The sequence below is a fragment of the Mobula birostris genome, chromosome 1 (genome assembly GCF_030028105.1).
Source record: "Mobula birostris isolate sMobBir1 chromosome 1, sMobBir1.hap1, whole genome shotgun sequence".
Classification (NCBI taxonomy): Eukaryota; Metazoa; Chordata; class Chondrichthyes; order Myliobatiformes; family Myliobatidae; genus Mobula; species Mobula birostris.
In genome coordinates, this window is record NC_092370.1 from 31,246,364 (window position 1) to 31,274,023 (window position 27,660).

General features: G+C 41.1%; 1 protein-coding gene across 5 annotated transcripts in view; it reads right to left on the reverse strand.

Annotated features, from left to right (window-relative positions):
* Positions 1-1,289: 1,289 nt before the first annotated feature.
* LOC140195303 (hepatocyte nuclear factor 4-gamma-like) overlaps positions 1,290-27,660 on the reverse strand; it is a 183,392-nt gene continuing 157,021 nt past the window's right edge. For 4 of the 5 annotated variants that reach the window (XM_072253432.1, XM_072253424.1, XM_072253439.1 and 1 more), the window contains 7 exons: positions 27,330-27,436; positions 24,119-24,277; positions 13,724-13,811; positions 13,063-13,215; positions 12,507-12,743; positions 5,239-5,361; positions 1,290-2,697 (listed from right to left, as the gene is read on the reverse strand). In XM_072253432.1, the coding sequence (XP_072109533.1) occupies positions 2,573-2,697; positions 5,239-5,361; positions 12,507-12,743; positions 13,063-13,215; positions 13,724-13,811; positions 24,119-24,277; positions 27,330-27,436 (992 nt within the window). In that variant the 3' untranslated portion in view covers positions 1,290-2,572. The remainder of the gene's footprint in view (positions 2,698-5,238; positions 5,362-12,506; positions 12,744-13,062; positions 13,216-13,723; positions 13,812-24,118; positions 24,278-27,329; positions 27,437-27,660) is intronic. The other variant, XM_072253415.1, reaches the window with a different exon arrangement.

A 27,660-nucleotide genomic window follows, 5' to 3' on the forward strand; every position in this document is an offset into this window, starting at 1 on the left:
GCTGTGTATCAATGATTTAGATGATGGAATAGATGGCTTTGTCACCAAGTCTGCAGAAAATCCAAAAATCTGAGATGCAAAGGGACCTGGGAGTTCTTGTGCAAAACACCCTAAAGGTTAGCTTACAGGTTGAGTTGGTGGTGAGGAAGGCAAATACAAATTTAGCATTCATTTCAAGAGGTCTTGAATACAAGAGCAGGGATGTGATGCTGAGGCTTTATAAAGCCTCACCTTGAGTATTGTGAACAGTTTTGGGCTCCACATCTAAGAAAAGCTGTACTGGCATTGGAGAGGGTTCAGAGAAGGCTGATTCTGGGAATGAAAAGATTATCATACGAAGAAGGTTTAATAGCTCTGGGTCTGTACTTGCTGGAATTTAGAAGGATGAGGGGGGATCTCACTGAAAACTTGCGAATGTTGAAAGGCCTAGACAGAGTAGAGGTGGAAATGATGTTTCCCACGGCAGAGGAGTCTAGAAGAGGGCACAGCCTCAGGATAGAGGGGTATCCATTTAAAACAGACGCAGAGAAATTTCTTTAGCCAGACAGTGGTGAATTTGTGAAATTTGTTGCCGCAGGTGGCTTATGGAGGTCAGGTTGTTGGGTGTGTTTAAGGCAGAGCTTGATAGGCTTTTGACTGGACAGGACATCAGAGGTTACGGAGAGAAGGCCAGGGAGTGGGGCTGAAGGGGAGAGAAGAGATCAGCCGGGATTGAATGGCAGAACAGACTCAATTGGTCTAATGGCCTAATCTGCTCCTATGTTTTATGGTCTTATGGAATGAAATGGGATGAGTTGAATATTCCTAAGTTACAGGTAGGTGAGTTGAAAGGCACAGAGAAATATATTTAAGTTGCTTTCCAAGCAACACATAATTTTGTGTCACACACCATTCCTTGACATTACCGTATCACTTGGTCAGAATAGTACAATTCCTAAATATTATCTGCACATAGACAGCAACAGATCAATAGGAGATCCTCTCCACCCTCTTCTCAGGCCAATTCAAGTGGACACATTAAACATCTTCTGTAACTATGGGCAAACTTGGTAGTGATTCATTGGGAAGATGCTTCTGAGGCTTCAGAGGCTTTCAAAGATAGAATCGGGCATGAAAAGTCTTTCCTCATCCAACTTTTGAACTTATTAAATGTAATATATAAATGCACAAAATAAGACCATGATTCCTCTGGAAAATAACGATTACTATAGTTGACAGTTAATATCCCAAAAATATGCAAGAGTAATCTGAAGTAGCAAGAACTATATAATCTCAATTACTGTTCTCATTCGGCAAGATATTAACATTTATTTGTATTTTGCCATGTGGAGAGCTCAAATTTTCTGGAAGTACATACAATGTACTGAACATTCAACTCATATAATGCAAAACAATATTTAAAACTGTATACACTTTACATTCCAGTATTGATTTACTTTCAGGATTTGATCATTATCGAATCATTCACAATAATTCATACAAAAATAATTTCATTTATAAAATAGATCATTCCATCACAATAAATTACAATGATTATCTAATTACTCACTATATACAAACCAAGAAAAGGTCTTAAAGTAGGCTAAGTCCATTTACACAAGATACAATAAAGGATGCATTCAGCAATTTAAGGCAGTTGATAGTCAAAAACTATTGGACCAAATTCTGTTCACCAACCATATTTAAAAATCAACACTAATGCTTTCAATGATAGACTTTTATATATTAGTTTGGAAGCTAATGTGATTTGAGCTGCCACTGATTTAATTAAAAGTTAAAGAAATAGTAAGTGTTCTTATAAAAACAAACTGTATTACTTTTCGGTGAAACTCCCTCTCCTGGTGGTGCAATATAAGACTCCGTTGTAATATCTGACATGCCCTTTTTAGCTGGTATGAAATATATCACAGACAGTACGGTAAGCTATGAAGTTAGATGGCACAACTCAAAGCAGGAGCACCTTTTAAAACACATATGTGCAATTTTAAAAAGAAATAACTGGCCTTATGATACTGGCTAAAGTAATGCAAAGCCGAATTTTACAATTACTACACTTTGGTTGTATTACCACTTTGCAACTCATTCAGTTATTTTCCATAAATACTTTTTAAGGTCATTTTATCTACCTCAAAGGTTATGTGAAACAGGTCTCAAAAGTTAGCATTTGTGGTTTATAATATTAAACATGACACACTTCTCTTATTCACTGTCAAGCATCTTAATTATTGGCTAAACTAATGTGGAAAATGGCCAAGCAACCTATCATATTTAAACTGACGAATTTAATTCATAAAAACTATAAAAAAGACTCAAGATAAGTTTATTTTGAACTTAAGCAAATAGGTTTAAACAAATCTCTTTAAACTTTTAACCTGAGATTGTGACATGTGTTTTAGACTTTTTGCTCCTGCAGTGGCATATTCCATAAAAAACATGTTGGCAAAGACAGGAAATGAGTCGTGTACATAGAGAATGGCAGGTGTTGCTTTCTACCCATGGCTTGGTAACTTCATTCAGCTTTCTAGTGTTCAAAAAGACGGGAAACACAATCTGTCATTCCTTAAATTTGGCATCACAAACCCTTTGGCTTGGGCAATGGCCCTTGCTGAGAAATAATGGAAATCTGGTTTGAAGCAAGCTTGTATTGTTCTTGACCCGAACCTTGTGGAGGAGATGGTAGCGGTGTTTCCGGTGTAGCTGCAGAGAAGTGCACACAAAATATAAAGCTGATGTTATAATAATGTTTTTAAAGACAAATATTAAACCTGACTACACAAGAGTTAATAATACCGATTCTAATATTTTTTACAAACTGAACTGTAACAGGTTATATGCAAGGACTGTGATAGGTTCCCCTTGCAACCAAGACACACCAAACACCCAAGTGTGCTGAATGACCCTAGTATTCTTAGCTTACTATGAATGGCACTCTTCAGGATTGCTCAATCAATATACAAAACCAATTAAATTCTAATGATGAAAGCCTGCCAAGCCATTTCCCTGCTTCTGACTTCTCCTCACAACAGAGTGCAGAAAATATGGGGCAAAATAGGATTCATATGGACAATATGCACTAATGTGAGCTTCCAATGAAGGGAGAAATGATAATGGATCTAATCTTCCACCTGCCAATCAGATACAAAATGGAATTAAATGAGCACAGGCTTTTTAATGGAAAATCTATCTATTACTCTAGTCTCAGGTTGAGAAATGAGTTAAAACCTAAACTCAAAATGATGCATTTATTTATGGGTATTTCCCAAATTGTTAATAAAATGAAGCTAATTATACCTGACTACAAGATCTTGATGCACTTGCTATTTTTACACCATCACCACCATTGTTTGTCACCTTTGCTGTCCTGCATGAACTGTGCACAGAGCTCACTGCAAAGAATAGCAAAAAATATAAACTAATGTTATGTCGTTTACTTCAGAAACAAAAATCTTGCAAAGATGTCATTCCTCTGGTATATTAAGGATCACTCTGTGCTCGGGTTTCCATCCTGTTTCATCTGTCCCATAAAGGAAATCAAAAGGAAAAAAACAATGGACCTGCATTGATATGCTATTTTTTTATGACCACAGGACATCTAGAAGCTGTTGAAGTAAACCCTCTGCTGTAGTGGGGAAAATGGCAGCCATTTTGTTCACAGCAAAAACAATAAAACCAATAACCATACAGACACTGACTGAAAAGGTGAGGTCCGCTCAGGATATCAGAGGATATCCCCCTTTCTTCCAGGAGCATCACCTGCAAGACCAAACTAAGCTCAAGCTACCAATGAAATAAAATGGGGTTTTACAGTTATTCACTAGAATTTCTTTGTTATGTACCTCCAATCATCAAAGTGCCCTTGTCTCTCTGAGTTCTGTCCAGGGTAACAACCACAAAGACTAGGCTAATAGCACATAAACACAAGGTATTCTACAGATGCTAGATCTGTGTTGAGGAACTTGCACACTTGGAACATCTGTCTTTCAAATGAAATGTTAACTTAATGAGGAGAAGATGGCGGCGTGATGGCAGCGCATGCGGCCTCTCCGGTGAATGATGTCTGTAATCTGTCAAGTAGGGGACCGTGCACAATTCTGATTTGATGGAGACAGACGTGAGAGTATGGAGGAACATCTGGAAAACTTCTGAAATGCCCGCTTCGCTACCGCTGCTACTGTGTGGTAAACGGAATCTCCGGAGCAGAAGGCCTAATCCTCGGCTTTGCTTGTTTCAGCGGCCGGGGCTAGGTCGAAGGCGCTCGGCAGAGGATGACGCTTGGGAGGCTGTATCGGAGGGGCTGGTCGGGGGCTGGAAGTTTTCGGATGGATGGGCTCAGTGTCGGCTGTGGTCAGCTGCTTCCAAGGCATCAGCAAGTTGACGGTGCCTGGAGGTTTATGGCAGGGAGTTTCTCCCTTTTGCCGCCTGCTATCGGGGACTTGGGAGTCGATTGATTCGGGGACTTTGAGATTTTTTTTTAACTGTGCCCATGGTTTGTTCTTCATCAAATTATGGTATTGCTTTGCACTGCTGTAACTATATGTTATAATTATGTGGTTCTGTCAATGTTAGTCTTTGGTTTGTCCTGTTTTCTGTGATATCACTCCGGAGAAACATTGTATCATTTCTTAATGCATGTATGCATTTCTAAATGACAATAAAAGAGGACTGAGTGTTCTCATAATCTTGATAACCTGAATCCCTATCTTCCCACTAATACAATCCAGGTCTCAACCCTATCATGGATATTCCATCAACCGTCCCCCTTACTGCAACTTAAAACATGCGTGCTTTCTTACTATTCCAATTCTGATGAAGAAGCATCAGCCTGGAATATTAACACCATTTCTCTTTCTGCCTGACCTATTTTGGATCTCCAGAATTGTTAGGTTTTATTTCAGACATCCAACATCTGCAGTTTTCTGGCATTTCACAGGCCATCGTTCTCTTTAAGGGATTATATCAATATAATATCAGTCCTGAAGAAAGGTCTCGGCCTGAAACATCAACTGTGCTTCATTTCTATAGATGCTGCCTGACCTGCTGAGTACCTCCAGCACTCAGGCATTTTGTATGTGTTGCTTTGGATTTCCAGCATCTGCAGAATTTCTCATGTTTATGTTAATATAATCATTATTATTACTGCATTGCTATTATTGAGGATGGCAATGCTTTCATAAGAGTTTTAGACCATTCAAAATACACAACCAATTGTTAATGTCAAAATGGGAGGAAAATACATACACATCTGTTCACTATGACTTGTCGCAGGTATTGAACTGATTAAAATGGTTTGGCCTGTTACTGGATCCTGGGCCACATGAGGGTTTAAAGGATGATGGAGGTGATTTGGATCATTGGTTGTACCTGCCAAGGAGAATAAATGAAAGAATATCTTAAAATATGTGGTAAGCACTGTAACACTTAATGCATAGTCCAGAAATAACATTCAAAGATCCAAATTATTGCAGGACGCACAAATGATTCCATTCTGGAAAAATATGCTGGATATCTTTTAAATTGCCAAATGAGTCATAATGATTCTGCCTAAGTTTCAGACATTTTACTATCATTCTACACATACCAGCATACCTTTGTAAACATAACATTCATTAAAACTGCTAAGGGCCTTTAAACATTGGTCGAAGCGCATTCACTTGCACAGTACTATATTTGTCAATGTGAAGAGAAGACTGAGTTTCTAAATTTGGTGATATCAAAGGATGTTGGGAACGGCAAGGGTGAAGCACCAGCAGGAGTTTGGGATAGGCAGCAGAGAAGGAGTGCCAGGGGCAACGGGTAGTGCAGGTGCAGACACACCTACCCCAGAATCACTAGGCAAGGCAGACATCCCACCTCTCCCGGAAGTTCCGGGAGTCTCCCGCATATTAATAGTGGCTCCCTGACGCCCGCAAGTTATATACAATATCACGGAAATCAATTTTTTTGAGAGCGAGCGGGAGAAAGCAAGACAGAGCGCGAGAGTGACCACGAGAGACAGCGTGTGCACGAGAGCGAGCGAGTGAGAGAGAGAGTGAGAGCGAGCGAGAAAGTGAGTGCTTGAGAGCGTGCGAGCGACCACGAGAGAGAGCGAGAGAATGAGAGAGAGAAAGCGAGAGTGCTTGAGAGCGCACAAGCGACCACGAGAGAGAGAGAGAGAAAGAGAGCGCGAGCAAGAGCGCGCCATGGCAGAGTGTTCCAAAAAAAAATCTAAAACGTAAGTCATCCCAGACTACACTAAAGTGTACCCCTGCCTAATAGGGGTCAGAAATAATGACAGTGTTGCTCGCTGCACTGTTTGCAACAGTGACTTTTCTATTGCCCATGGTGGGTTAAGACTGTAAAAGACGTTTTGAGGTGAGTTTAACAGGTGTCATTTGTTCATTAGCATAGCTAAAGTTATTTAAACTAGCTGGCCAGCTGCTAAGGAGCTACTCTATTGCAGACATCCCACCTCTCCCAGAAGTCTCCTGCAAATTGATGGTGATACCTCCCTGAAATGCGTTTTTGCAGGGTGGAATGTCTGGCAAGGTAATTTGATTCTAAACAATCGGTTTGTTGATCATTACAGAATATGTCTCCGGCGCTTCCCACTTCCTCACCTCTCCCTTCCCCCTTTTCCAACCATGATTCCCCGCTTCCTGCCTCCTTCCCACTTTCAGTCCACAATAGAGAGCCGTATCAGAATCAGGTTTATCATCAATCACATATGACATGAAATTTGCTTTTCTTTTGTGGCAGCAGTACAGTGTAATACATAAAATTATTACAATACTGTGCAAAAATCTGAGGAACCCTAGCTGTGTATTGTATATGTGCATAAGACTTTTTCCACAGTGTTGTATATATGTCGTCAGGAATAAGCCATTGGGCCTTCAAACTGCTCCACCATTAGATAACATCATGGCTGATCTGATTATAACTATAAAGCTACATTCCAGTATGACCACGATAACTTTTAACCCCCTTAGTAACAAAAAGCTATTTACCCCTCCATTACAAAAGATTCAAACACTGTACAAGTTCTATAATAAAAGTTTAACTGGAATGAAGAGGTCTTGGCATGCAGATACTGTACAAGTAGGTCTGTCCATTGACGATAAATACTCAACTTAGTACCAAACACATTTAAAGTATAAAAGTAAGAAAGTAATGCATATCCTAATGAGGCCACAGTCAGAAATAATGATTTTGGCTAGCTCAATATTGAAGGCATGTAGAAGTCATGGATATGGTATAAATCAGTTTAGAAGTCAACAAGGAAATGAAGATGCAGTGAAGAGTTTTCACTAGAGTTGCTAAGGTTAATGGGTCATATAGACCATTGATTTGTTGAAATATCAGCATCTAGACCTGTTTCATTGGTGCACCAATATTTACACGATGCATCAGAGAGAGAAGAACTTCTTAAAGTTTCTATTTCATGAGTTCCAATTTAAGGTAAGTACTGAAGATTAGAACAGTAGAATGATTTTGACAGGAACAGGCCATTTGGCCTAACAAAGCTTGCCAAATTCCTACTCACATAATGTGTTGAAATAACAATCGAGTTTAGGTTTGAAAGTCTTAAAGGTACTATTCTAAACTACACAACTAGGTAGTTTGTTCCATGTATCCACAACTCACTGTGTAAAGAAATGCTTCCTGATGTTAGTCTGAAATCTCCACTTAACCAGTCTCTACCGACGCCCCTGTGTCCTTGATGACGGATTAATTCTGAAGTAGCAGCTGGCATCCACTTTAATTACAACCTGAATGATTTTGAACATTTCTATCATGCCTCTTCTCTTTCTACATCCACTTATAGGCATCCGTTAGTCTCATGGAACCATGGATTTGCGACTTGGCAGGTTTCCAGGGCGCAAGCCTGGGCAAGGTTGTATGGAAGACCAGCAGTGCCCATGCTGCAAGTCTCCCCTCTCCACACCACCGATGTTGTCCAAGGGAAGGGCATTATGACCCATACAGGTTGGCACCGGTGTCGTCGCAGAGCAATGTGTGGTTAAGTGCCTTGCTCAAGGACACACACATTGCCTCAGCCAAGGCTCGAACTAGCGACCTTCAAATCACTAGACGAATGCCATAACCACTTGGCCATGGACTTAGGCTAAAAATATATAATTCTTTCAATCTTTCTTCATAGCTCATACCCTGCAGATCTGGAATGAGTCTAGTCACCCTTCTTTGGACCCTCTCCAGTCAGTGCCTTCCCATCCTTCACACAATGTGGAGGCCAAAATTGTACACACAGTACTAAAGGTGTGGCCTCACAGGTGCATTATACAGCTTTAGGAGAACGTCTCTTGATGCGAGCACCACTGAGCACATTGCATAGCCCAACATTCTATTACCCTTCCTAATCGCTTCAGTGTGTTGTCTAGATGATGATAGTGATGTCTACCAGGACACCCAGATCCTTTTCATACAGTGCACTTTCTGACTCAAGACACCCACTGCATATTTATATCTAAAATTTCTACTCCCTATATGTACTTTTACTTACATTAAATTTCATCTGCCATTTATCTGCCCACAGCAGGATTTTATTTAGATCTAATTGTATTGATCCTGCGGCCTGAATGTTATCAGCCTGGCCCCTATTTTTGTGTCATTGGTAAACTTTACTAGTTTATTTATTAGAACCAGAATCAGGTTTATTATCACCAGCATGTGTCATGAAATTTGTTTACACAGCAGCAGCAGTTCAATGTAATACATGACAATACAGAAAGAAATAAATAAATCAACTACTATATATATATATATATATATATATATATATATATAGAGAGAGAGAGAGAGAGAGAATAAATTAAAATAGTGCATAAACAGAAATAAAAACTAAGCGTGGTAGTGTTCATGGGGACAATGTCCATTTAGGAATTGTATAGTAGAGGGGAAGAAGGTATTCATGAATAGCTGAGTGTGTGCCTTCAGGCTTCTGTACATCCTTCCTGATGGTAACAATGAGAAGAGGGCATGTCCTGCGTAATGGGGGTCCTTAATAATCGATGTTGACACCGCCTTTATGAGACACCGCTCCTTGAAGATGTCTTGAGTACTGCGTAGGCTAGCACCCAAGATGAAGCTACTAATTTTACATCTTTCTGTAGCTTCCTTCGATCCTGTGCAGTTGCATCACCCCCATGCCCCCATACCAGACGGTGATGCAGCCTGTCAGAATGTATTCATGGTACATCTCCAGAAGCTTTCGAGTGTTGTGGTTGACAAACCAAATTTTGTCAAACTCCTAATGAAATATAATCTTCTTTATAGCTGCATTGATATGTTGGGATCAGGCTAGAGATCCTCAGAGATCTTGACACCCAGGAACTTAAAATTGCTCACTCTCTGCACTTCTGACCCCTCTTTGAGGATTAGCTCTTGCTCCTTCCTCTTGCCCTTCCTGAAGTCCACAATCAACTCTTTGTCTTACTGACATTGAGTGCCAGGTTGTTGCTGCAACACCACTCCACTAGTTGGTATATCTCACTCCTGTACGCCCTCCCATCTCCATCTGAGATTCTACCAACAATAATTATATTGTCAGCAAATTTATAGATGGTATTTGACCCACACAGTCCAGGGTAAAGAGGGAACAGAGCAGTGGGCTAAGCACAACCCCCCAAGGTATGCTGGTGTTGATCACCAGTGAGGAGGAGATATTATCACCAATCTGCATAGATTGTGGTCAGCTGGTTAGGAAGTCGAGGATCCAATTGTAGAGGGAGGTACAAAGACCCAGTTCTGTAGCTTATCGATCAGGACTGTGGGAATGATGGTGTTAAACGCTGAGCTATAGTCAATGAACAGCATCCAGACATAGGTGTTTGTGTTGTCCAGGTGATCAAAGGCTGTGTGCAGAGCGATTGAGATTGCATCTGCCATTGACCTATTGTGGCAATAGGCAAATTGCAGTGGATCCAGGTCCTTACTGGAAGGAGTTCCTTCTAGTCATGACCAACCTCTCAAAGCATCTTATCACCGTAGATGTGAGTGCTTCTGGGCGATGGTCATTAAGACAGTTCACACTACTCTTCTTCGGCACTGGTATAATAGTTGCCTTTTTGAAGCAAGTGGGAACTTCTGACTGTAGCAATGAGAGGTTGAAAATGTCCTTGAATACTCCCACCAGTTGGTTGGCACAGGTTTTCAGAGCCTTGCCAAGTACTCCATTGGTGCCTGCTGCCTTGCGATTATTCACCCTCCAAAAAAACAACTTAACATCGGCTTCAAGACAGAGATCACAGGGTCACCAGATGCAGCAGGAATCTTCACAGCTGTAGTTATATTCTCCCTTTCAAAACAGGCAGAGCAGGCGTTGACCTCATCTGGTAGTGAAGCATCGCTGCCATTCATGCTATTGGGTTTCACTTTGTAGGAAGTAATGTCTTGCAAACCCTGTTAGAGTTGTCGTACATCCAATGACGCCTCCAACTTTGCTCAGAATTGTCTCTTCGCTCTTGAAATAACCCTCCACAAGTCATACCCGGTTTTCTTGTATAGAACTGGGTTACTAAACTTAAATGCCACAGAACTAGCCCTCAGCAGATGATGTAACTCTGGTTCACCAAAGGCATTTGGTTTGGGAATGTACAGCAAGATTTCGTAGGCACACACTGAACCACATAGATTTTAATGAAGCCAGTAACAACTGCAGCATACTCATCTAGATTTGAAGATAAATCCCTGAACACAGTCCAGTCCACCGATTCAAAGCAGTCCTGTAAACACTCCTGTGTTTCCTTGTCCATACCTTCTTGGCCCTCACTACTGATGCTGCAGTCTTCAGTCTCTGCCTACACTCAGGGAGTAGAAGTACAGCCAGATGACCAGATTTTCTGAAGTGAGGGCATGGAATAACACAGTAGGCATTCTTGATGGTGGTGTATCAGTGGTCCAGTGTGTTGTTTCTTCTGGTACTACAAGTGATTTGTTGATGGTAGTTATTCAGTGACTTTTTCAGGCTGGCCTGGTTAAAATCTCCCAAAATGACGGTGAAGGTGTCAGGATGTGTCCAAATCTTAATGTAAATTAAAAACAGCATTGGCCCTAAATCTGATCCCTGCAGAACCCTACTTTTAGCATCTTCTAGGTGCTTCATTTCAAGAAAGGAAGTATCAGGAAGAAAGTCAAACTAAACTAAAACTGGAGGAGGAATAGAAAGGAGCATTGATAAAGCATGAGGATAATTCTTTAAACCACTCATCCCTGGGAAAACTAATTTTAAAAGTAGGCAAATGAAGAGAAGTAGCTCAAAGCAACGAATTACCTTTGAAGTCCGAACACACATTTTTCTGGCCAATCATCGCAACCCTAATCTATGCAGTTAGCACCCTTGATTCATGTTGAATTACATCAAACTTAAATCACAGAAACAGATCAGTCAGCCCAAGTGATCTACACTGCCCCTCCCATTCATCCTTATTACTTTTGCCTTCAGTGTTGTGAATTCTCTTTTTGATTTCTTGGTAACTACCTCATAGTAATTATTGGATTTTCATCAGCTGCACAGGTGGAAACTCCCCCTTTATCTCTGCTGTATCAAAGCCATCCCTAATTTAGAGTCACAGACACATATAGAAGTACAGCACTGAACCAGGCCCTTTGGCCCATCTAGTCCATGCCGAAACAATTTAAACTGCCTAATCCCATCCACCACAGCCCTCCATATCCCTAATATCCATGTACCTATACAACCTCTCTTAAACATTGAAATCAAGCTCGCATGCACCACTTGTGCTGGCAGCTCATTCCACACTCTCACTACCCTCTGAGTGAAGAAATTTCCCCTCATGTTCCCCTTAAACTTTTCATCTTTCAGCCTTAAGTCATGACCTGTAGTTGTAGTCCCAGCCAACCTCAGTGGAAAAAAGCTTGCTTGCATTTACCCTATCTATACCCTTCATAATTCTGTGTACTTCTATCAAATCTCCTCTCAGTCTTCTATGTTCTAAAGAATACAGTCCTAACCTATTCTATAATTCAGGTCCTCCAGACCTGGAAACATCCTTGTAAATTTTCTCTGCGCTCTTTCAACCTTGTTTATATCTTTCCTGTATGTAGCTGACCAAAACTGTACCCAACACTCCAAATTAGGCCTCACCAATGTCCAATACAACCTCAACATAACATCCCATCTTCTGTTCTCAGTACATTGACCTGTGAAGGCCAAAGTACCAAAAGGTTTCTTTACGGCCCTATTCGACCCTATTTTAAATACCTTTACTCAGTCATTCCTCAGTATTCTCTACTTCAGTTTACAAGAGAATGTTAAATGAAATAAAAGGTACTTTAGATGAGCTTTGCGGATTTTCCCATTGACTGCTAAGATCCCTTTCACGCATGTGTCTAGCTATCAGATGCAGCCAATTAGGATATTCCAGGAGAACATACCAGCAAATTTACTGAGCCAAGGAATCAAGAGAAAGAAAACACTGGACCTGCTGAAGTTCACAAAGGACTAATAAATAGGCTTGTACTATTATCTTCAACTGATAAGTTGCACATACCTCCCAGCAACATTTCTTGGAGCAAGTTGTCAATCTTTGCTAGTCCAAAGAGTTTAACAAATTGAATTTGTTCAATCATTTGCCAGGTTATACTCTGAAGAGTGGGCAACAACAGAAGTAACTCTCCAAATCGTCCTCGGGAATCATACTGTCGATCATTAATATAATCCTCCAGGCTAACTTGCACTTGGTAACGCATGTTCTTGATTTTTGTTGGGTCGTTTAGTGCTTTTGCATCTAAAGGAAAAGTAATTGATGATGAAACAATGTGTGCAAGCATACTTGTTACTAGCAAATAAGCAAAAGCATGGCAGGTCCAGAGAGAACTATACAGCTGAGATATGGTTCATGAAATGCAGCAGGCGAACATAATGCTTTGCTGTACTACCAAAAGACAGTAAAGCAATTCAGGTCCCGACTTCTGGCTCTTAAAACAGATAGCTCTAATTTAACAGATAAGATCCAACAATTCTTGCTTCTTCTCAAGACATACAGAATGCTTTGTCATAATGATGCAATGCCAAACTTTCTATTTGACATAAAAATGTGCACAGACCTGGATCGAAGAAAACAATTGCTTTCAAGCAGGCATATTCATTGTCATCTATCTGGATTTCTTGAAAAGGCTGCACCAACTCATCCAAAATCCTATTTGCCACACGACTAATTTCCACTTCTGGACTGTTGCGATGTATGGCATAATCGTTCCCTGTTCAAAATACCATGAGTGGTCAGTTTTTATTTAGATAAGAATTGCTTATAGAACATGAACAACACAGGAACAGGTCCTTCAGCCCACAATGTTGTGTCGAACCAAATAAATTCGTAATCAAATGGCCAACTAAACGAATCCCTTCTGCCTACACAATGTCCATATGCTTCCTTTTTACTCATATTCTTGTGTCTATCTAAACGTCTCTTAAAAGTCCCTAATGTATCTGCCTCAACCACCACCCCAGGCAGCACATTCCAGGCACCCACCTCTCTCTCTGTGCAGAAAACTTGCTCCGCACATCTCACCTTAATTACCCCCCCTCACCTTAAATGGATGCCCTCTGATATTAAACATTTCAATCCTGAGAAAAAGATATGGACCAACAGGACATAGAACAGTACAGCACAAGAATAATTAAGATAATTATTGGACATCAATTCTATGAAATATTTATGCTGCTAAATGCAAACTGAAATAAAGATGAACTTAAAAGAAGTTTTACCTAGCAGTAGGACATCCTTATAAGACATAGATCGTTTTGCCACTCCAAGCAGCAGATGTTCCCCTGCATGTGCCCTCAATAAAGCCACCTAATTTCACAAGAAAGAACAAGAGTTAAAATGAGGAATATCAAAGGCTAAATGGTAGATATGGTAGATAGACACGGTAGATAAAAAGTGTGATTACTCTTATTTAATCCAGGTCCCAAACTATGAACTTCTGTATCCTGCTCCCACCCTTCCTCGTTAGACCAACAAGCCAAATGGAGAATACAGAAAATTAGACCAAGAGAGGGCCACAATGCTACTCAAGCCTGCCCTGGCATTCAATATCATCATGGCTATCTACAGTGTTTGTGCTGGTGGTGTAGCAGGATCCGCACCAGACTTTGGAGTGAGAGGTCCCGAGTTTGAATCTGGCTGGTTTCTTGCACGAGTTCTACTCCTGCTGGGTTGAGCATTGAGCTGGCAACTTGGCTTGTGAAACGGACACTCACTAAAGAAATAGCAAAGTTGGCACCCGATGCGCCACATTGACAGGGGGAGGAACTTGACCAACAGCAGGCTTCAACTCTTACCTATGCCAGACCTGAACTTTCAAATGTTTATCTAATTCTTTGATCCAGGGGTTCTCCACCTGGAGTACACGGGCCCCTTGGTTAATGGTAGGGGGCCATGGAATAAAAAAATTTAGGAAACCCTGATTTAATTTTTTAAAATAATTCCACTTTAAATACTTCCAATGAATTAGCCTTCACAACTCCCTAGGGTGGAGAATTACAGAGTTGCTTTCGAGAGGAAACAAGTTGATATTTATAATGTTAGGTAGTGTACTTCACTACAGAATTAGTTAAAAATGATAACTTCAGGCTTATGAGAAAGCCAAAAAACATTGCAGATGCTGGAAAACTGAAATTAAAAGCACTGGAAAATCTTAAGGGTCACAGAGCTGAATGTTGACTGTTTCCCTGTCCAAAAATACTGTCAGACCTGCTGAGTATTCCAGAATTGTTTTTTTGTTTTTGTTCTTATTTTAAGATAATGTCGGGTAACATATAATAAGTAACAGAATATTTTAAGAAATCAATGGCAATATAACAGATGCTGCCTTCTAGTTAATTCGATAAGATGTTGGTGAGGACTAATTTGGAGTATTTAGTGCAGTTCTAGTCACCTACCTACTAAAAAGATTCAATAATATTAAAGGAGTATAGTGAAAATTTGCAAGGATGTTGCCAGGACTTAAGGAGCTGAGTTATAGGGAAGGGTTGAAGACGTTAGTACTTAATTGCTTAGAGTGCATGAGAATGAGGATTAAATAGTGATATACAAAATACTGAGGGGTATAGATTCAAAGTGCAAAATTCAAAGTAAATTTATTATCAAAGTACATATATGTCAAAGTTCCATATACAACCCTGAGATTCATCCACAGTAAATACAAGAAACAATAGAATCAATGAAAGTCCACATCCAACAGGCAGGGCACAGAACTAATGTGAAAAAGACAACAAACTGGGCTAACACAAAACAAGAAAAAAAACCAAAATAATATAAATAAATAAATACATAAATAAGCGATAAATAGTGTAAAATAAGTTGTAGAGTCCTTGAAAGTGAGTCTATAGGCTGAATTGAATTGACTTTATTACTTACATCCTTCATATACATGGGGAGTAAAAATCTTTACATTACGCCTCTGTCTATAAGTGCAGTGTGCAATGTATAGTAATTTATAATAAATAGTATGTACAACAGGACAGTCAATATAACATAAAAAGTACAACTGTGTCAGCATGAATTAATCAGTCTGATGGCCTGGTGGAAGAAGCTGTCCCGGAGCCTGTTGGTCCTGGCTTTTGTGCTGTGATACAGTTTCCCGGATGGTAGTAGCTGTAACAGTTTGTGGTTGGGGTGACTCAGGTCTCCAATGATCCTTTGGACCCTTTTTTTGACTTTGTAAATGTCCTGAGTAGTGGGAAGTTCACATCTACAGATGCACTGGGCTGTCCACGCCACTCTCCGCCGATTCCTGCGATTAAGGGAGGTACAGTTCCCATATCAGGCAGTGATGCAGCCAGTCAGGATGCTCTCAATTGTGCCCCATAGAAAATTCTTCGGATTTTGGGTCCATACCAAACTCCTTCAACTGCCTGAGGTGAAAGAGGCAAGATACTCGGTGATGTTTATGCCAAGGAACTTAAAGCTGTTCATCTTCTCAACCCCAGATCCATTGATGTCAATAGGGGTTAACCTGTCTCCATTCCTCCTGTAGACCACAACCAGCTCCTTTATTTTTGCGACATTGGGGGAGAGGATGTTTTCTTGACACCACTGTGTCAGGATGATGATTTCTTCTCTGTAGGCTGCCTCATTATTATTTGAGATTAGGTATTGAGAGACATTGATAGTCAGAAGCTTTTTCCTAGCGCTGAAATGGCTAGCGTGAGAGGACACAGTTTTAAGGTGCTTGGAAGCAGGTACAGAGGAGATGTCAGGGGTAAGTTTTTTTACACAGAGAGTGGTGAGTGCGTGGAATGGGCTGCCAGTGACAGTGATGGAGGCAGATACGATGGGGTCTTTCAAGAGACTCCTGGATAGGTACATAGAGCTTAGAAAAATAGAGGGCTATGGATAACCCTAGGTAATTTCTAAGGTAGGGACATGCTTGGCACAGCTTTGTGGGCCTGTATTGTGCTGTAGGTTTTCTATGTTTCAATCAGTGTAGTGTCATCAGCAAACTTAATTTGCAAATTGGATCTATGGGTGGCAACACAGTCATGAGTATACAGAGGGTAAATGAGGGGGCTTAGGATACAGCCCTGAGGGGCACATGCATTGAGGATCAGCGGAGCAGAGGTGAGGAAGTCTACTCTTACCACCTGCCAGCGATCTGACAGGAAGTCCAGGATCCAGCTACACACGGCAGGGTGAAGGCTGAGGTGGCTGAGGTCTCTGAGCTTCTTATTGAGTCTGGAGGGAACTATGGTGTTGAATGATGAACTGTAGCCCAAGTACAGCATTCTCACATAAGCATCCTTCCTCTCCAAATGTGTAAGGACGGTGTGTAGAGCTGCGGCTATTGCTTCATCTGTTGATGGGTTGTGTTGGTAGGCGCATTGTAGGGGGTCCAGTGTGGGTGGCAGCAAGCTGCAGATGTAGTCCTTGACCAGCCTCTCAAAGCATTTGCTTGTTATTGACCTGATTGCAACAGGACTCCAGTCATTCAAGCACATTACCTTGGTCTTTTTAGGTACAGGAACAGGATGTTTTGAAGCAAGAGGGCACTCTACTCTGGGGGAGGGAGAGGTTAAATCTGTCTGTAAACACACCTGCCAGTAGTGCCACACACATCCTGAGTTCCCGCCCTGGAAAGCCGTCTGATCCCGCAGCCTTGTGACTGTCCACTTGTTGGAAACACCTGCCTCAGTGATGACCAAGCTGCAGATCACATCAGCGGCTCTCCTCAGGGGCTCAGTGTTGGCAATGTCGAATCGAGCATAAAAATGATTTAGCTCATCTGGGAGAGAGGCAGCGATGTTGGAAATTCCACTGTGTTTAGCCTTGAAGTCTACGATGGTGTGCAGACCTTGATGTAAGCTACATGTGTTGTTGGTGGAGAGCTGTGTCTCAAAGTTTGTCCCTGTATTGTGGAAAAGTTCAGTATCGGGGTGAGTGAAGTTCTCCTTTCTGATTCAAGGGCCTGATTGTTGTGGGGTAATAACTGTTCCTGAACCAGGTGGTTTGGTTCCAGAGACGCTTGTACCTTCGTCCTGATGGCAGCAGCAAGAAGACAGCATGTTGTGGATGGTGGGGATCTTAATGATGGATGTTGCTTTCTTGCAACAGTGCTCCTTGTAGATGTGCTCAGTGATAGGGAGGGCTTTATCTGTGATGGACTGGGCTGTATCCAGTACTCTCTGTGGGCTTTTCTGTTCAAGGGCATTGGTGTTTCCATACCAGGCCGTGATAAAATCAGTCAATATATTCTCCACTGCATACCTGTAGAAGTTGGCTAAAGTTTTGGATGACATACTGAATCTTCACAAGCCGCTAAGGAAGTAGAGGGACTTTCTTCCAAATGGCACTTACAAAGAAACCACTTGCTGGACCCAGGATAGATCCTCTGAAATGATAACACCAAGGAATTTAAAGTTGCTGACCCTCTCCACCTCTGATCCCCTGATGCACATGGACCTTGGTTTCCTCCTCCTGGTTAGTGACCAGCTCCTGGCCATCGCTGACATTGAGTGAGAAGTTGTTGTTGTTGTGGCACCACTCTGCCAGATTTTCAGTCTCCCCCCATATGCTGATTTGGTAAACGAATGCAGGTATTTTCCACTGAGGCTGGATGAGATGAGAATTAGAGGTCATGGGTTAAGGATGAAAGGTGAAATATTTAAGGGGAATGTGATGGGAAACTTCTTCATTTAGAGAGTGATGCGAGTGTAGAACAAGCTGCCTGTGGAAGTGGTGGATGTGATTTCAACATTTAAGAGAAGCTTGGATAAGTATGTGAATTGTTGGAGTATGGAGAGCTATGGTCCAGGTGAAGGTCGATGGGATCTAGACTGACACAGATTAGATGGGCCAAGGGGCCTGTTTCTGTGCTGTAGTACTCTGTGATGTCCAACTTGGAGTGATACCAATGGAGCAATTTCCAACTCATTAACAAAACAATTGGAAGGCAATTGGAGGAGGAGAAGATGGCGACACAACACAGCTTGCAGCAGCCACTCTGGTGAATGATATCTGTTATCTGTCAAGTAGGGTGCCATGCACAATCCTGATTTGATGGAGACAGACATGAGAGCACGGAGGAACATCTGTGAAACTTCTGAAATGCCTGCTTCGTTGCCGCTGCTACTGTGTGATCCAGAATCTCCAGAGGAGAAGGCCCCGAGTCCTCAGCTTTGCTTGTTGCTCAGCGGCCCAGGCAGGGTCGAAGCGCTCGGCAGAGATGGTGCTCGGTGCTCGGTGTCGGAGGGCTGGTCAGAGGCTCAAAGTTTTCGGATGGACTCAGAGTCGGCTGCGGTCAGGCGCTGCCAATGCATCGGCAAGTTGGCGGCGCTTGGAGTTCATGGCAGGGAGAGTTTCTCCCTTCTACCGTCTGCATGAGATGATGGGGCTATCAGGACTTGAGACTTTTTTTTACCGTGCCCATGGTCTTCCCTTTATCAAACTACAGTATTGCTTTGCACTATATTTAATAATTATGTGGTTTTGTCAGTTTTAGTCTTGGTTTTCCTGTGTTTCTGTGATATCTTTCTGGAGGAACATTGTATCATTTTTTAATGCATGCATTTCTAAATGACAATAAACGAGGACTGAGTGTCCTCATAATCTAAAAAAAATCTTAAAAAACACAAAACAACACACACAAAATGCTGGAGGAATTCAGCAGGCCAGGCAGCATCTACAGAAAAGAGTAAACAGTTGGGCCAGTCAGGGCCCAAAATGTTGACTGGTTAGTCTTTTCCAGGGATTCTGCCTAGCCTGCTGAGTTCCTCCAGCATTTGTGCGTGTTGCTTGGATTTCCAGTATCTGCAGATTTTCTTGTGCTTGTCATCAAAAACCCCATCAGTTTTGTCTCTCTTGAATTATTTTAAGCTTGTTTACTTAATCTACCATGCTGTAAAATAAGACATGATGACACTGATTCAAAGTGAAAACACTCCCAACAGAGCATTCATTGATTTATACTCTCTTTCAATGCAGAATGACATGATGAAGGTGGAAATCCCATTACATTCATATTCAAATCCATGGCTGTGAGAAAGTCAATAGTAGACAAACCAGGCTGGCATTTAGTGGGGTTAATAATCAGCCCATGTTGCCTTAAGTGCTTGAAAAGTGTTCAGTTTTAGATGTGTTGGCGACAAGTATGTCATCCAGGTAAACACAAAGAAAATATAGGTCTTTTATCACAGAGTCTAGTTGCTGAAAGGTGTGTGTTGCATTTTTCAGCCCAAAATGGCATGAGCAGAAACTCAAATAGGCCAAAGTTTTGGGAACGTCCTCAGTGCACACAAGCATCTGATGATAACCCCTGACTATGTCCACTTTAGAAAAAAATATCTTCCAGGTTAAGCATGCTGAAAAGGTGGGGCAGGGTATTGAATGGGGGGAGGGGTGGTGAATATGTGGGACAGGGTATTGAATGGGGGGAGGGGTGGTGGTCTCGTTAAGGCAGCAGTAATCGCTATATGGACAGCAACCATTGTTGGATTAGGGACCATATGGAGAGGTGAAGCCCAAGGGCTATTCAGTCTGTGTACAATGCCTAGCATTTCCACGTTAGCAAACCCAGTCTTTGCGCTGGCCAAATTTTCCTTAACTGTGTATTAGTGAGGGCTACGCAAACTTGATCAAGCATTTGTTGCGTAAAGAGTTCTTTACAAATAAAACAAGGATGGTGATTGCCCAGGAGAAATGGTATGTAGCCCATTAGTTCTGAAGGCTGAGTGAGGATAGCAACTGATGTGCTCAGTCTCAGACAGTCCAAAGGTCTGTAATAGGTGAGTTTTCAGAGTGGCATATTTATGACGTGCAGGCTGGTGTGGTAGACTCACCACTCTGGCTGCAATGGAACTACTTTGCAATGCTACGGGTCAGTAAAGTTGGTATTGTCCATGGTGATTTCTCGCAGAACAAACTGGGCTCCCCCCTGTGCAAACCATGCAATAGGAAACTGCTCCCAAAACTCCGGCAGCCTCAAAGTGACTGTGCTAGTCAACATGTCGCTCAGTAAATCTGGATTTGTCTCATCATGGTCGGGGTCACCAGTGTAGGATTTTGAGAATAAAACATGTGAGAGTCATTTTATGTGCTTAACAAAAGCTGCATACCTTTACTTCCATTATGAACAAACCAAAAGCATTACCTTACACTGACGTCATTACATCAGACAGCGTCTCTTAAAGTGAAAACAACAACTCAATGACAGTGTTTGTGAATTACGTAGAACAGTTTCTATTATGAGCAATATGTGTCATCTGTTACCCATTACATGAGTAAGCATGTTTATGATAAAGAAAACCTATAGGTTCCAAAACCTATGGACTCGTATTCAAGGACTCTATCACTCAGTTTCTTAGTATTATTTATTTACTTACTTATTTATTATTTCTATTACCATTATTATTTATTTTCTATTTGCACAGTTTGTCTTCTTTTGCACATTGGTTGTTTGTCTTAAGTTGTGTGTAGTTTTTCATTGATACTATTGTACTTCTTTGTTCTACTATGAATGCCTGCAAGAAAATTAGTTGCAGGGCAGTGTGTGGTGACATGTACGTACTTTGATAGTAAATTTACTTTGAACCTTGAAATGGAAGAATTGTTTGAGATCTTGTCTGGGTCAGTTAAATGGTCATTATAAACACTCCAGTGGAAGGAGGAAACCTTAAAAATCATCATTGCTTAATTCGAGCACAAGCTGTCATTTTACATAATACTGGTGATTAAGTAATGTTTCAGCATTACTGGAGTTAAGTGAAAGGCTCCACATCCCATTAATCACTTCAATTACAGAACACTTCATGAAGTTGTTCCTTTCCGTGCATCGGGTGGTACTTTTCCCATTCCCATAGCATTTGACTATATTTTTTTTGTTACGAGGCCGAGTTATTAGCTGGATACTCAATCCAGCATGGATGAACTGCATGAAATGAGCAGGTGGGATTCGAACTCAGGACCCTTCACCTCGAAGTCCGGCGCTGATGCCACTACACTGGCAATCATGAAGTAGTTTAATGAAATCAGTTCATAAGTGCTATGGTATCTGTGTAAAGGAACGGTATTTCTATTAGACAATTTCAGTTTGAAATCACTGAATGTGAGTTTACTGCAAACTGCTCTTTTGAGCACTTGTCAGCAGGAGAAATAAGCGAACTTTGCCCGACGTTGGCTCATTGTCACACTCCAAATGAGATCAATCCTCAACAAGTTCAGGTAACAGAGCTCGGTGCTGCTGGCTTCTTACACATCAGTTTTACACCACAAAGCATGTCAGCACATTCAGTTCGGCAAAAGTTCATCAAAAACCTTTTGGAAGAAAGCCAGTGCTTATTGTACAATGAAAAATATGGACATATAGTATTTAGCTACATTTCTGGAAACAATTCAATCTGCTTTAATTTGTACATTTATAAAAGGTGCTTTTAACATACTGCAGCATTCTGCAAGCTTCATAAATTGATGCAAGACCCAGTTACATGGCCAAAAAAGAGGAGAAATGGGAAGAGTGCATAAAAGCTGAGCCAAAATTTATGCCTTCAGAAGGTCATGGGGTGTGGAAAATTTATAAAGAGATAAAGGATGAGAAATTCTAAGCAATAAATCCACAGCCATTGAAACCTAATGTCAATGGCAGAACAATGAAAGGAATCCACAGAAAACACGGCCACAAATGATCTGGACCATTCAGTCCCAGATGTGAAGAGTGTGGCCAAGCAGGGAGTTTATTGACGAAGGACAGAATTTGAAACTCAGTGTATCTGTCATGTGATGTTATGAGGATGATATTCAAGAGAACCCAGCAGATTTGACCTTACCACGAGAACATAAGGCACAGGAGCAGAATTAGGCCATTTGGCCAATCGAGTCTGCTATGGCATTTCATCATGACTGATCCATTTCCCACTCCAACCCATTCTCCTGCTTTCTTCCTGTAACCTTTCATGACCTGACTAATCAAGACCATAAGATATAAGAGCAGAATTAGGCCATTTGTCCCATCGAGTCCGAATCGCCATTTCATCATGGCTGACCCATTTCCCTCACAGCCCAATCTCCTGCTTTCTCCTCATATCCCTTCATGCTCTGATCAATCAAGAATCTATCACCCTCTGCCTTAAATATACCCAATCACCTGGCCTCCACATCCGCCTGTGGAAATGAATTTCACAGGTTCACCACCCTCTGGCTAAAGAAATTCCTCCTCATTTCCATTTTAAATGGACGTCCCTCAATTCTGAGGCTGTAGCCTCTGATCCTAGACTTCCTCAACACAGGAAACATCGTCTCCACCTGATTCTTTCTTCCTGATTGAGATCATACATAACCAGATCAATGCATCCTATCTCAAGGCTGGGTGGGATACACAAAGTTCGTCTCCCATGAATTGTTGTCCATGGACCACAATCATCATAAAATAACAGTTAACTATTTAATGCTAAAAAACATCCCATAACTTGTAAAACGAATACATAGTAAAAATGGCAAGAGACCTGAAATAAATCAACAGGGACTCTAATACATGGGAAAAATATTCAGAAATGGAATGTTTGTACTGATATTCATGTAAAAATCATACAGATCACATAGCAAAGCAATATGACTAACCAGCAAGTTTACAAATGATACACGTGAAGATCCTGATGTACTAGATAGAACTTTTTGGACCGGTCACGTTGAACTTATTTAACGTAACAGATGACCAATCTCTTAATTATTTTCCTCATTTTACCTGTGAGATATATCCACTAATTTTTGTAGGATTTTCCATTCAAGGGCACTGGTGTTTCCTTGCCAGGCTATGATACAGCCAGTCAATATATTCTCCAGCACATATCTATAGAAGTTTGTCAAAGTTTTAGATGTCATGCTGAATCTCTGCAGCTCCTAAGGAAGTAGAGGCACTGCCATGCTTCTTTCGTAATTGCAATTACATGGTGGGCCCAGGACAGGTCCTCCGAAATGATAACACCGAGGAAGTTAAAGTTGCTGACCCTCTCCATCTCTGATCCTCCGATCAAATGATATGAATTTCAGTGGAATTGTCTATCTTCAATATCTACTTCAAACTGGTTGACTGTCTGGATTACAAGGTTACCTCTACTTTTGATCAGTCAAAATACTTAATCGTTAATTAGCCTTGTAATTTGGTATTCAAAGTAGATCAAGTGATACAAATTCCACATTTTCTTCAATTATAGTATGAAATGCAGTCGTGCCACACGTCAGCACTTACTGCTGATTGCTATTGCTATTGTCCCACTATCAGAAAGAGTGAGGGGTCAACCAGCAGTGGGGCTGAGTTCACTGGCATAAAGAGCGATCTGCTTCTCTAGGTTCATTAGACTATCAAATAAGTTTTACAAACATTCACCGGTTTATTAAAAACTAGTGACTCTTGCATGTTATTCTATATTAATTTAATTACTTGAACTTAGATGCTCAAACTGTCAAAAAACTCGTCAACTTATCAATATTCGAGATTGCTTGATCCTATTCAAGAAATTAAGCACTATATTTATCCAGTATTTATCAATGTAAGGTCACATGGATGTATGAGCAGATATATAAACAATGTACATACATCTGATAGAGCAATAAGCTGCAAAAAAACTTTTCAGTATACAGCTAAATAGCCATCTTAGAAGTGTTCACACTACCTGATCATCTAGCGGCAGTTCACAGAAAGCTGGAATGTACTTAGCCCATTCCACCAAAACCAGCAACTGTTCTTTCATTGACTCACAGACATCACTAATAGTAGCAACTTTCTTCGTGGAGATGTCTGTGTTCGCTGCAGAAACTGAGAGGGTGATCTGCTAGGAAACAAAAAAAAACCACAAACCTCACCAAATTAAATTACAGCCCAGGAAACATTAATTGTTTTCACAAGCAGTTGCTGTTCCCAGAACACAATCCAAAGAAGCACTCATGCAGATAATTAAAAAACCAAACGAGATTATTTTTGCTCCGCTAGTGACTAATGTGAATGGAAATGCACAGCCGGTTGTTTCCCCAACATCAATGGGATTCTGAAACTGTCCGTAAGCAGGCTTTTGACTTTCAAAAAGATTCGTGGTTTCAGTAGTACGATACCATTCAGAAACAAAAACTGGGAGCCAAAAAAAAATCATCCAATAAAATGCATTTAGTTCATAATAAATGCCAGGAAACCATATCACATGAATTCCATAAAAGTCAATTAGTACTGGAACTTAAATATTTAACACTAACTACCACCACTTCCTTAACAAGGTTTTTGTTCTACTTGTTTATATATCACGCAAATTATTTGCCAAATTGCCCGCACTTTTCATTTTTCTATTGGATACAAACATCGAATTTAATTTAGATCTGTAAGAAAATTACTTGTCCAACATCAAAAGCTATAACTAAATGGTATAAGATTTTTGGGGAGCTAATATATCATGGGTAAATATTTGTTTGCTAAATTAACAATGATCAATTTATATGGTACATAGCAAATCACTTATTTTCAGCAGAACTCCTTGGGATAGTCTTAAGGCTCTAAAAGATAGTATATAATTGTAAACCTTTTTTTTCAACTGCAGTGTCCAAGGCATTTCTTCATATTATTGGTGGTCTTACACTGTCATTTAAAGGTGGTAAATCACCATGATTTATCTGCGCTGACATCTTGCCTTCTAAATGTAATACAAGCATATAGGTCAAATTGTAATCTGAGGTATGTGCTCTGTGAACTGTGTGTGTGCACATTAAAAATGGTGCATGTCACGGTGCCTTTATTCTGGTAACAAAAGAGCTTCACACACTGCTTCTTCCAGCACAGTCAGTCTGTTGACCGGCCTTTGAGGAGAACCCCAACCAAGAGCACCAGAGAGAAATGGCATGGTGTTGTTTTCTATAGCAGTTGTGTGCTTGTCAGAAATAGAGGGGCTCATACTGAGAGAGGCCATCAAAGCAGTACTGTGGTCTCCAGCCTTTATGTACTATTTTGAAGGGCTATAGGAAGGCACAGTGATGAGACACTAGTTTCCACAACCACCAAATTAAAAGTGTCTATGTAAACTATTTGTGGGTCTGTGAAACAGGACCACTTCTAACTATTTCAGGAGAGTACTAGTGAGACACTAAATGCCCCATTGATTTGCTTGGATTTAGTACAGTAAAATATTCATTTATTATTTATCATGACACACGAGGAGGCCATTTGGCCCCATGGTTTTATTCTGGATCCCTAAAGAGCAATGTCACAAACTCATTACTTTCAGTCCCCCATTGTTCCATTCCTGAGAACTCTTTGCAACCTAAACTGTTCGTAGGTCTGGAGTGAAGAAAAGAGAGTATACAGAATACTCCTACAGCATACAGAAAAGGAGAATATAGAGGTAAACAAAATTATGAGGGTATTATAGATAGGGTAAATGCATGCAGGCTTTTTCCACTGAGGTTGGGTGGGACTACAACCAGAGGTTATGGGTTAAGGGTGAAAGGTGAAACATTTAAGGAGAACATGAGGGGGAAACTTCTTCACTCAGAGGGTCGTGAGAATGTGGAGTGAGCTGCCAGCACAATTGGAGTATGCAAGCTCAATTTCAACGTTTAAGAGAAATTTGGATGGGTACATGGATAGTAGGGATATGGAGGGCTGTGGTCCCAGTGCAGGTCCATGGGAGAAGGTAGCTTAAATGGCTTCAGCATGGGCCAAAGGGCTTGTTTCTGTGCTCTGTTCTTCTATAGCTCTATGAGTGTGAGATTGATGATTACAGGAACAGATATGATGAAAGACCGAGTAGACACAGGAGAAGAAGCGCCAACCAGCCGCACTGACTCAACGGGTGAGCTTGTCAGTTTGCTCAGTGCTCCCAGCTCTGCTCAGCTCAGAACATTGTGGATCAGGGGGGCAGCGAGAGGCAGGGAGAGAATAGCCATCGCCATTCACCCCAACAGTCTCATCTATATGTATGGATTGTTCTTTAATTCGGGTGCTCATAACCTGGAATAAACCCATATCCTTCCTTATTTTCCAGTAGCCCTGCAGCTTATTCACTCTCACATGGCCACTGTCTCCCCTTTTGATTGTACTGCCACCTCTACACTAAGGGGCATTTTACAATTAACCTACCAGCACATCTCTGTGATGAGGGAAAAAACTGGAGCACTCAGCCGAAGGCCATAGGCAGTCCTCCATGGACAGTCCCTGCAGCTGTGAAGCAACAATGCTCATTGCTATACATCATACTGTTGCCTGATGTGGGTTTTATGGAGGTAAATGGTCATAAGACAAAGAAGCAGAACTAGGCCATTCAGCCCACCAAGTCTGCTTCAAAATTCGATCATGGCTGATTCGTTTTCCCCCATAATCTTTGATGCCCTTACTAATCAAGAACAAGTCAACCTCTTCTTTAAATATACCCAATGACTTAGCTTTCCTGGCCATCTGTGGCAATTAATTCCACAGATTTACCACCCCCTGGCTAAAAAAGTGACCAAAGAACCAAAGGGAACTGCTGGACACATGGAAGAGAGTACATTACAAGAGTACAGGGAATTAAGAAACAATTCAATTCTGTTGGAACAATTGAGATTCACAGAACGCTGGCTAACCGTAGCATTGTACTTCAGACAGATTCAACATATCGCTGAAGGTTTTGACTGGAAATCTTGTTTAATCAGCTGCAGGAGTTTCTCAGGAGTTCTCCTGATCAGCTGGACTGAGCGAAACTCCATTTACTCGGCACAGATATGGTGCTGACGGGAAAAGCCACCAAAGCTATTTCTGGCACTTGGACCAAGAACTGACATCTAGAAGGGTGAGGGGTGACAGCAGGGAGCATCAGCAGACACAAGGAGGAAAGAATCGATGTCTTGGTTCTGTCTGTAATCTACCTGATGAGAGAGGATTTCGGCTTGAGCCAGCACGTTGATGGAGGGTGAGCTGCCAGTCTCGTAGCTGTTCCTTTTGTTGCTTATACGATCTCGTTCATTTTGCACAGCTAAGGAAGAAACAACTTTGTTAAGCATCAAAGAATCCATCTGAAACCATGAATACCTTATATATTTATTTTGATATCAAAAAGCTGCTTCATTGGTGATTCTAATGATGTTTTCTCTTCCAAGTGGTTCAATGATCATTGATGAGAGATATTCTATTCCCACAGGGATAAGCTAGCCACCAGCATATTGGTTAAGTTTTGCATTATTTAAAACTATTAATACT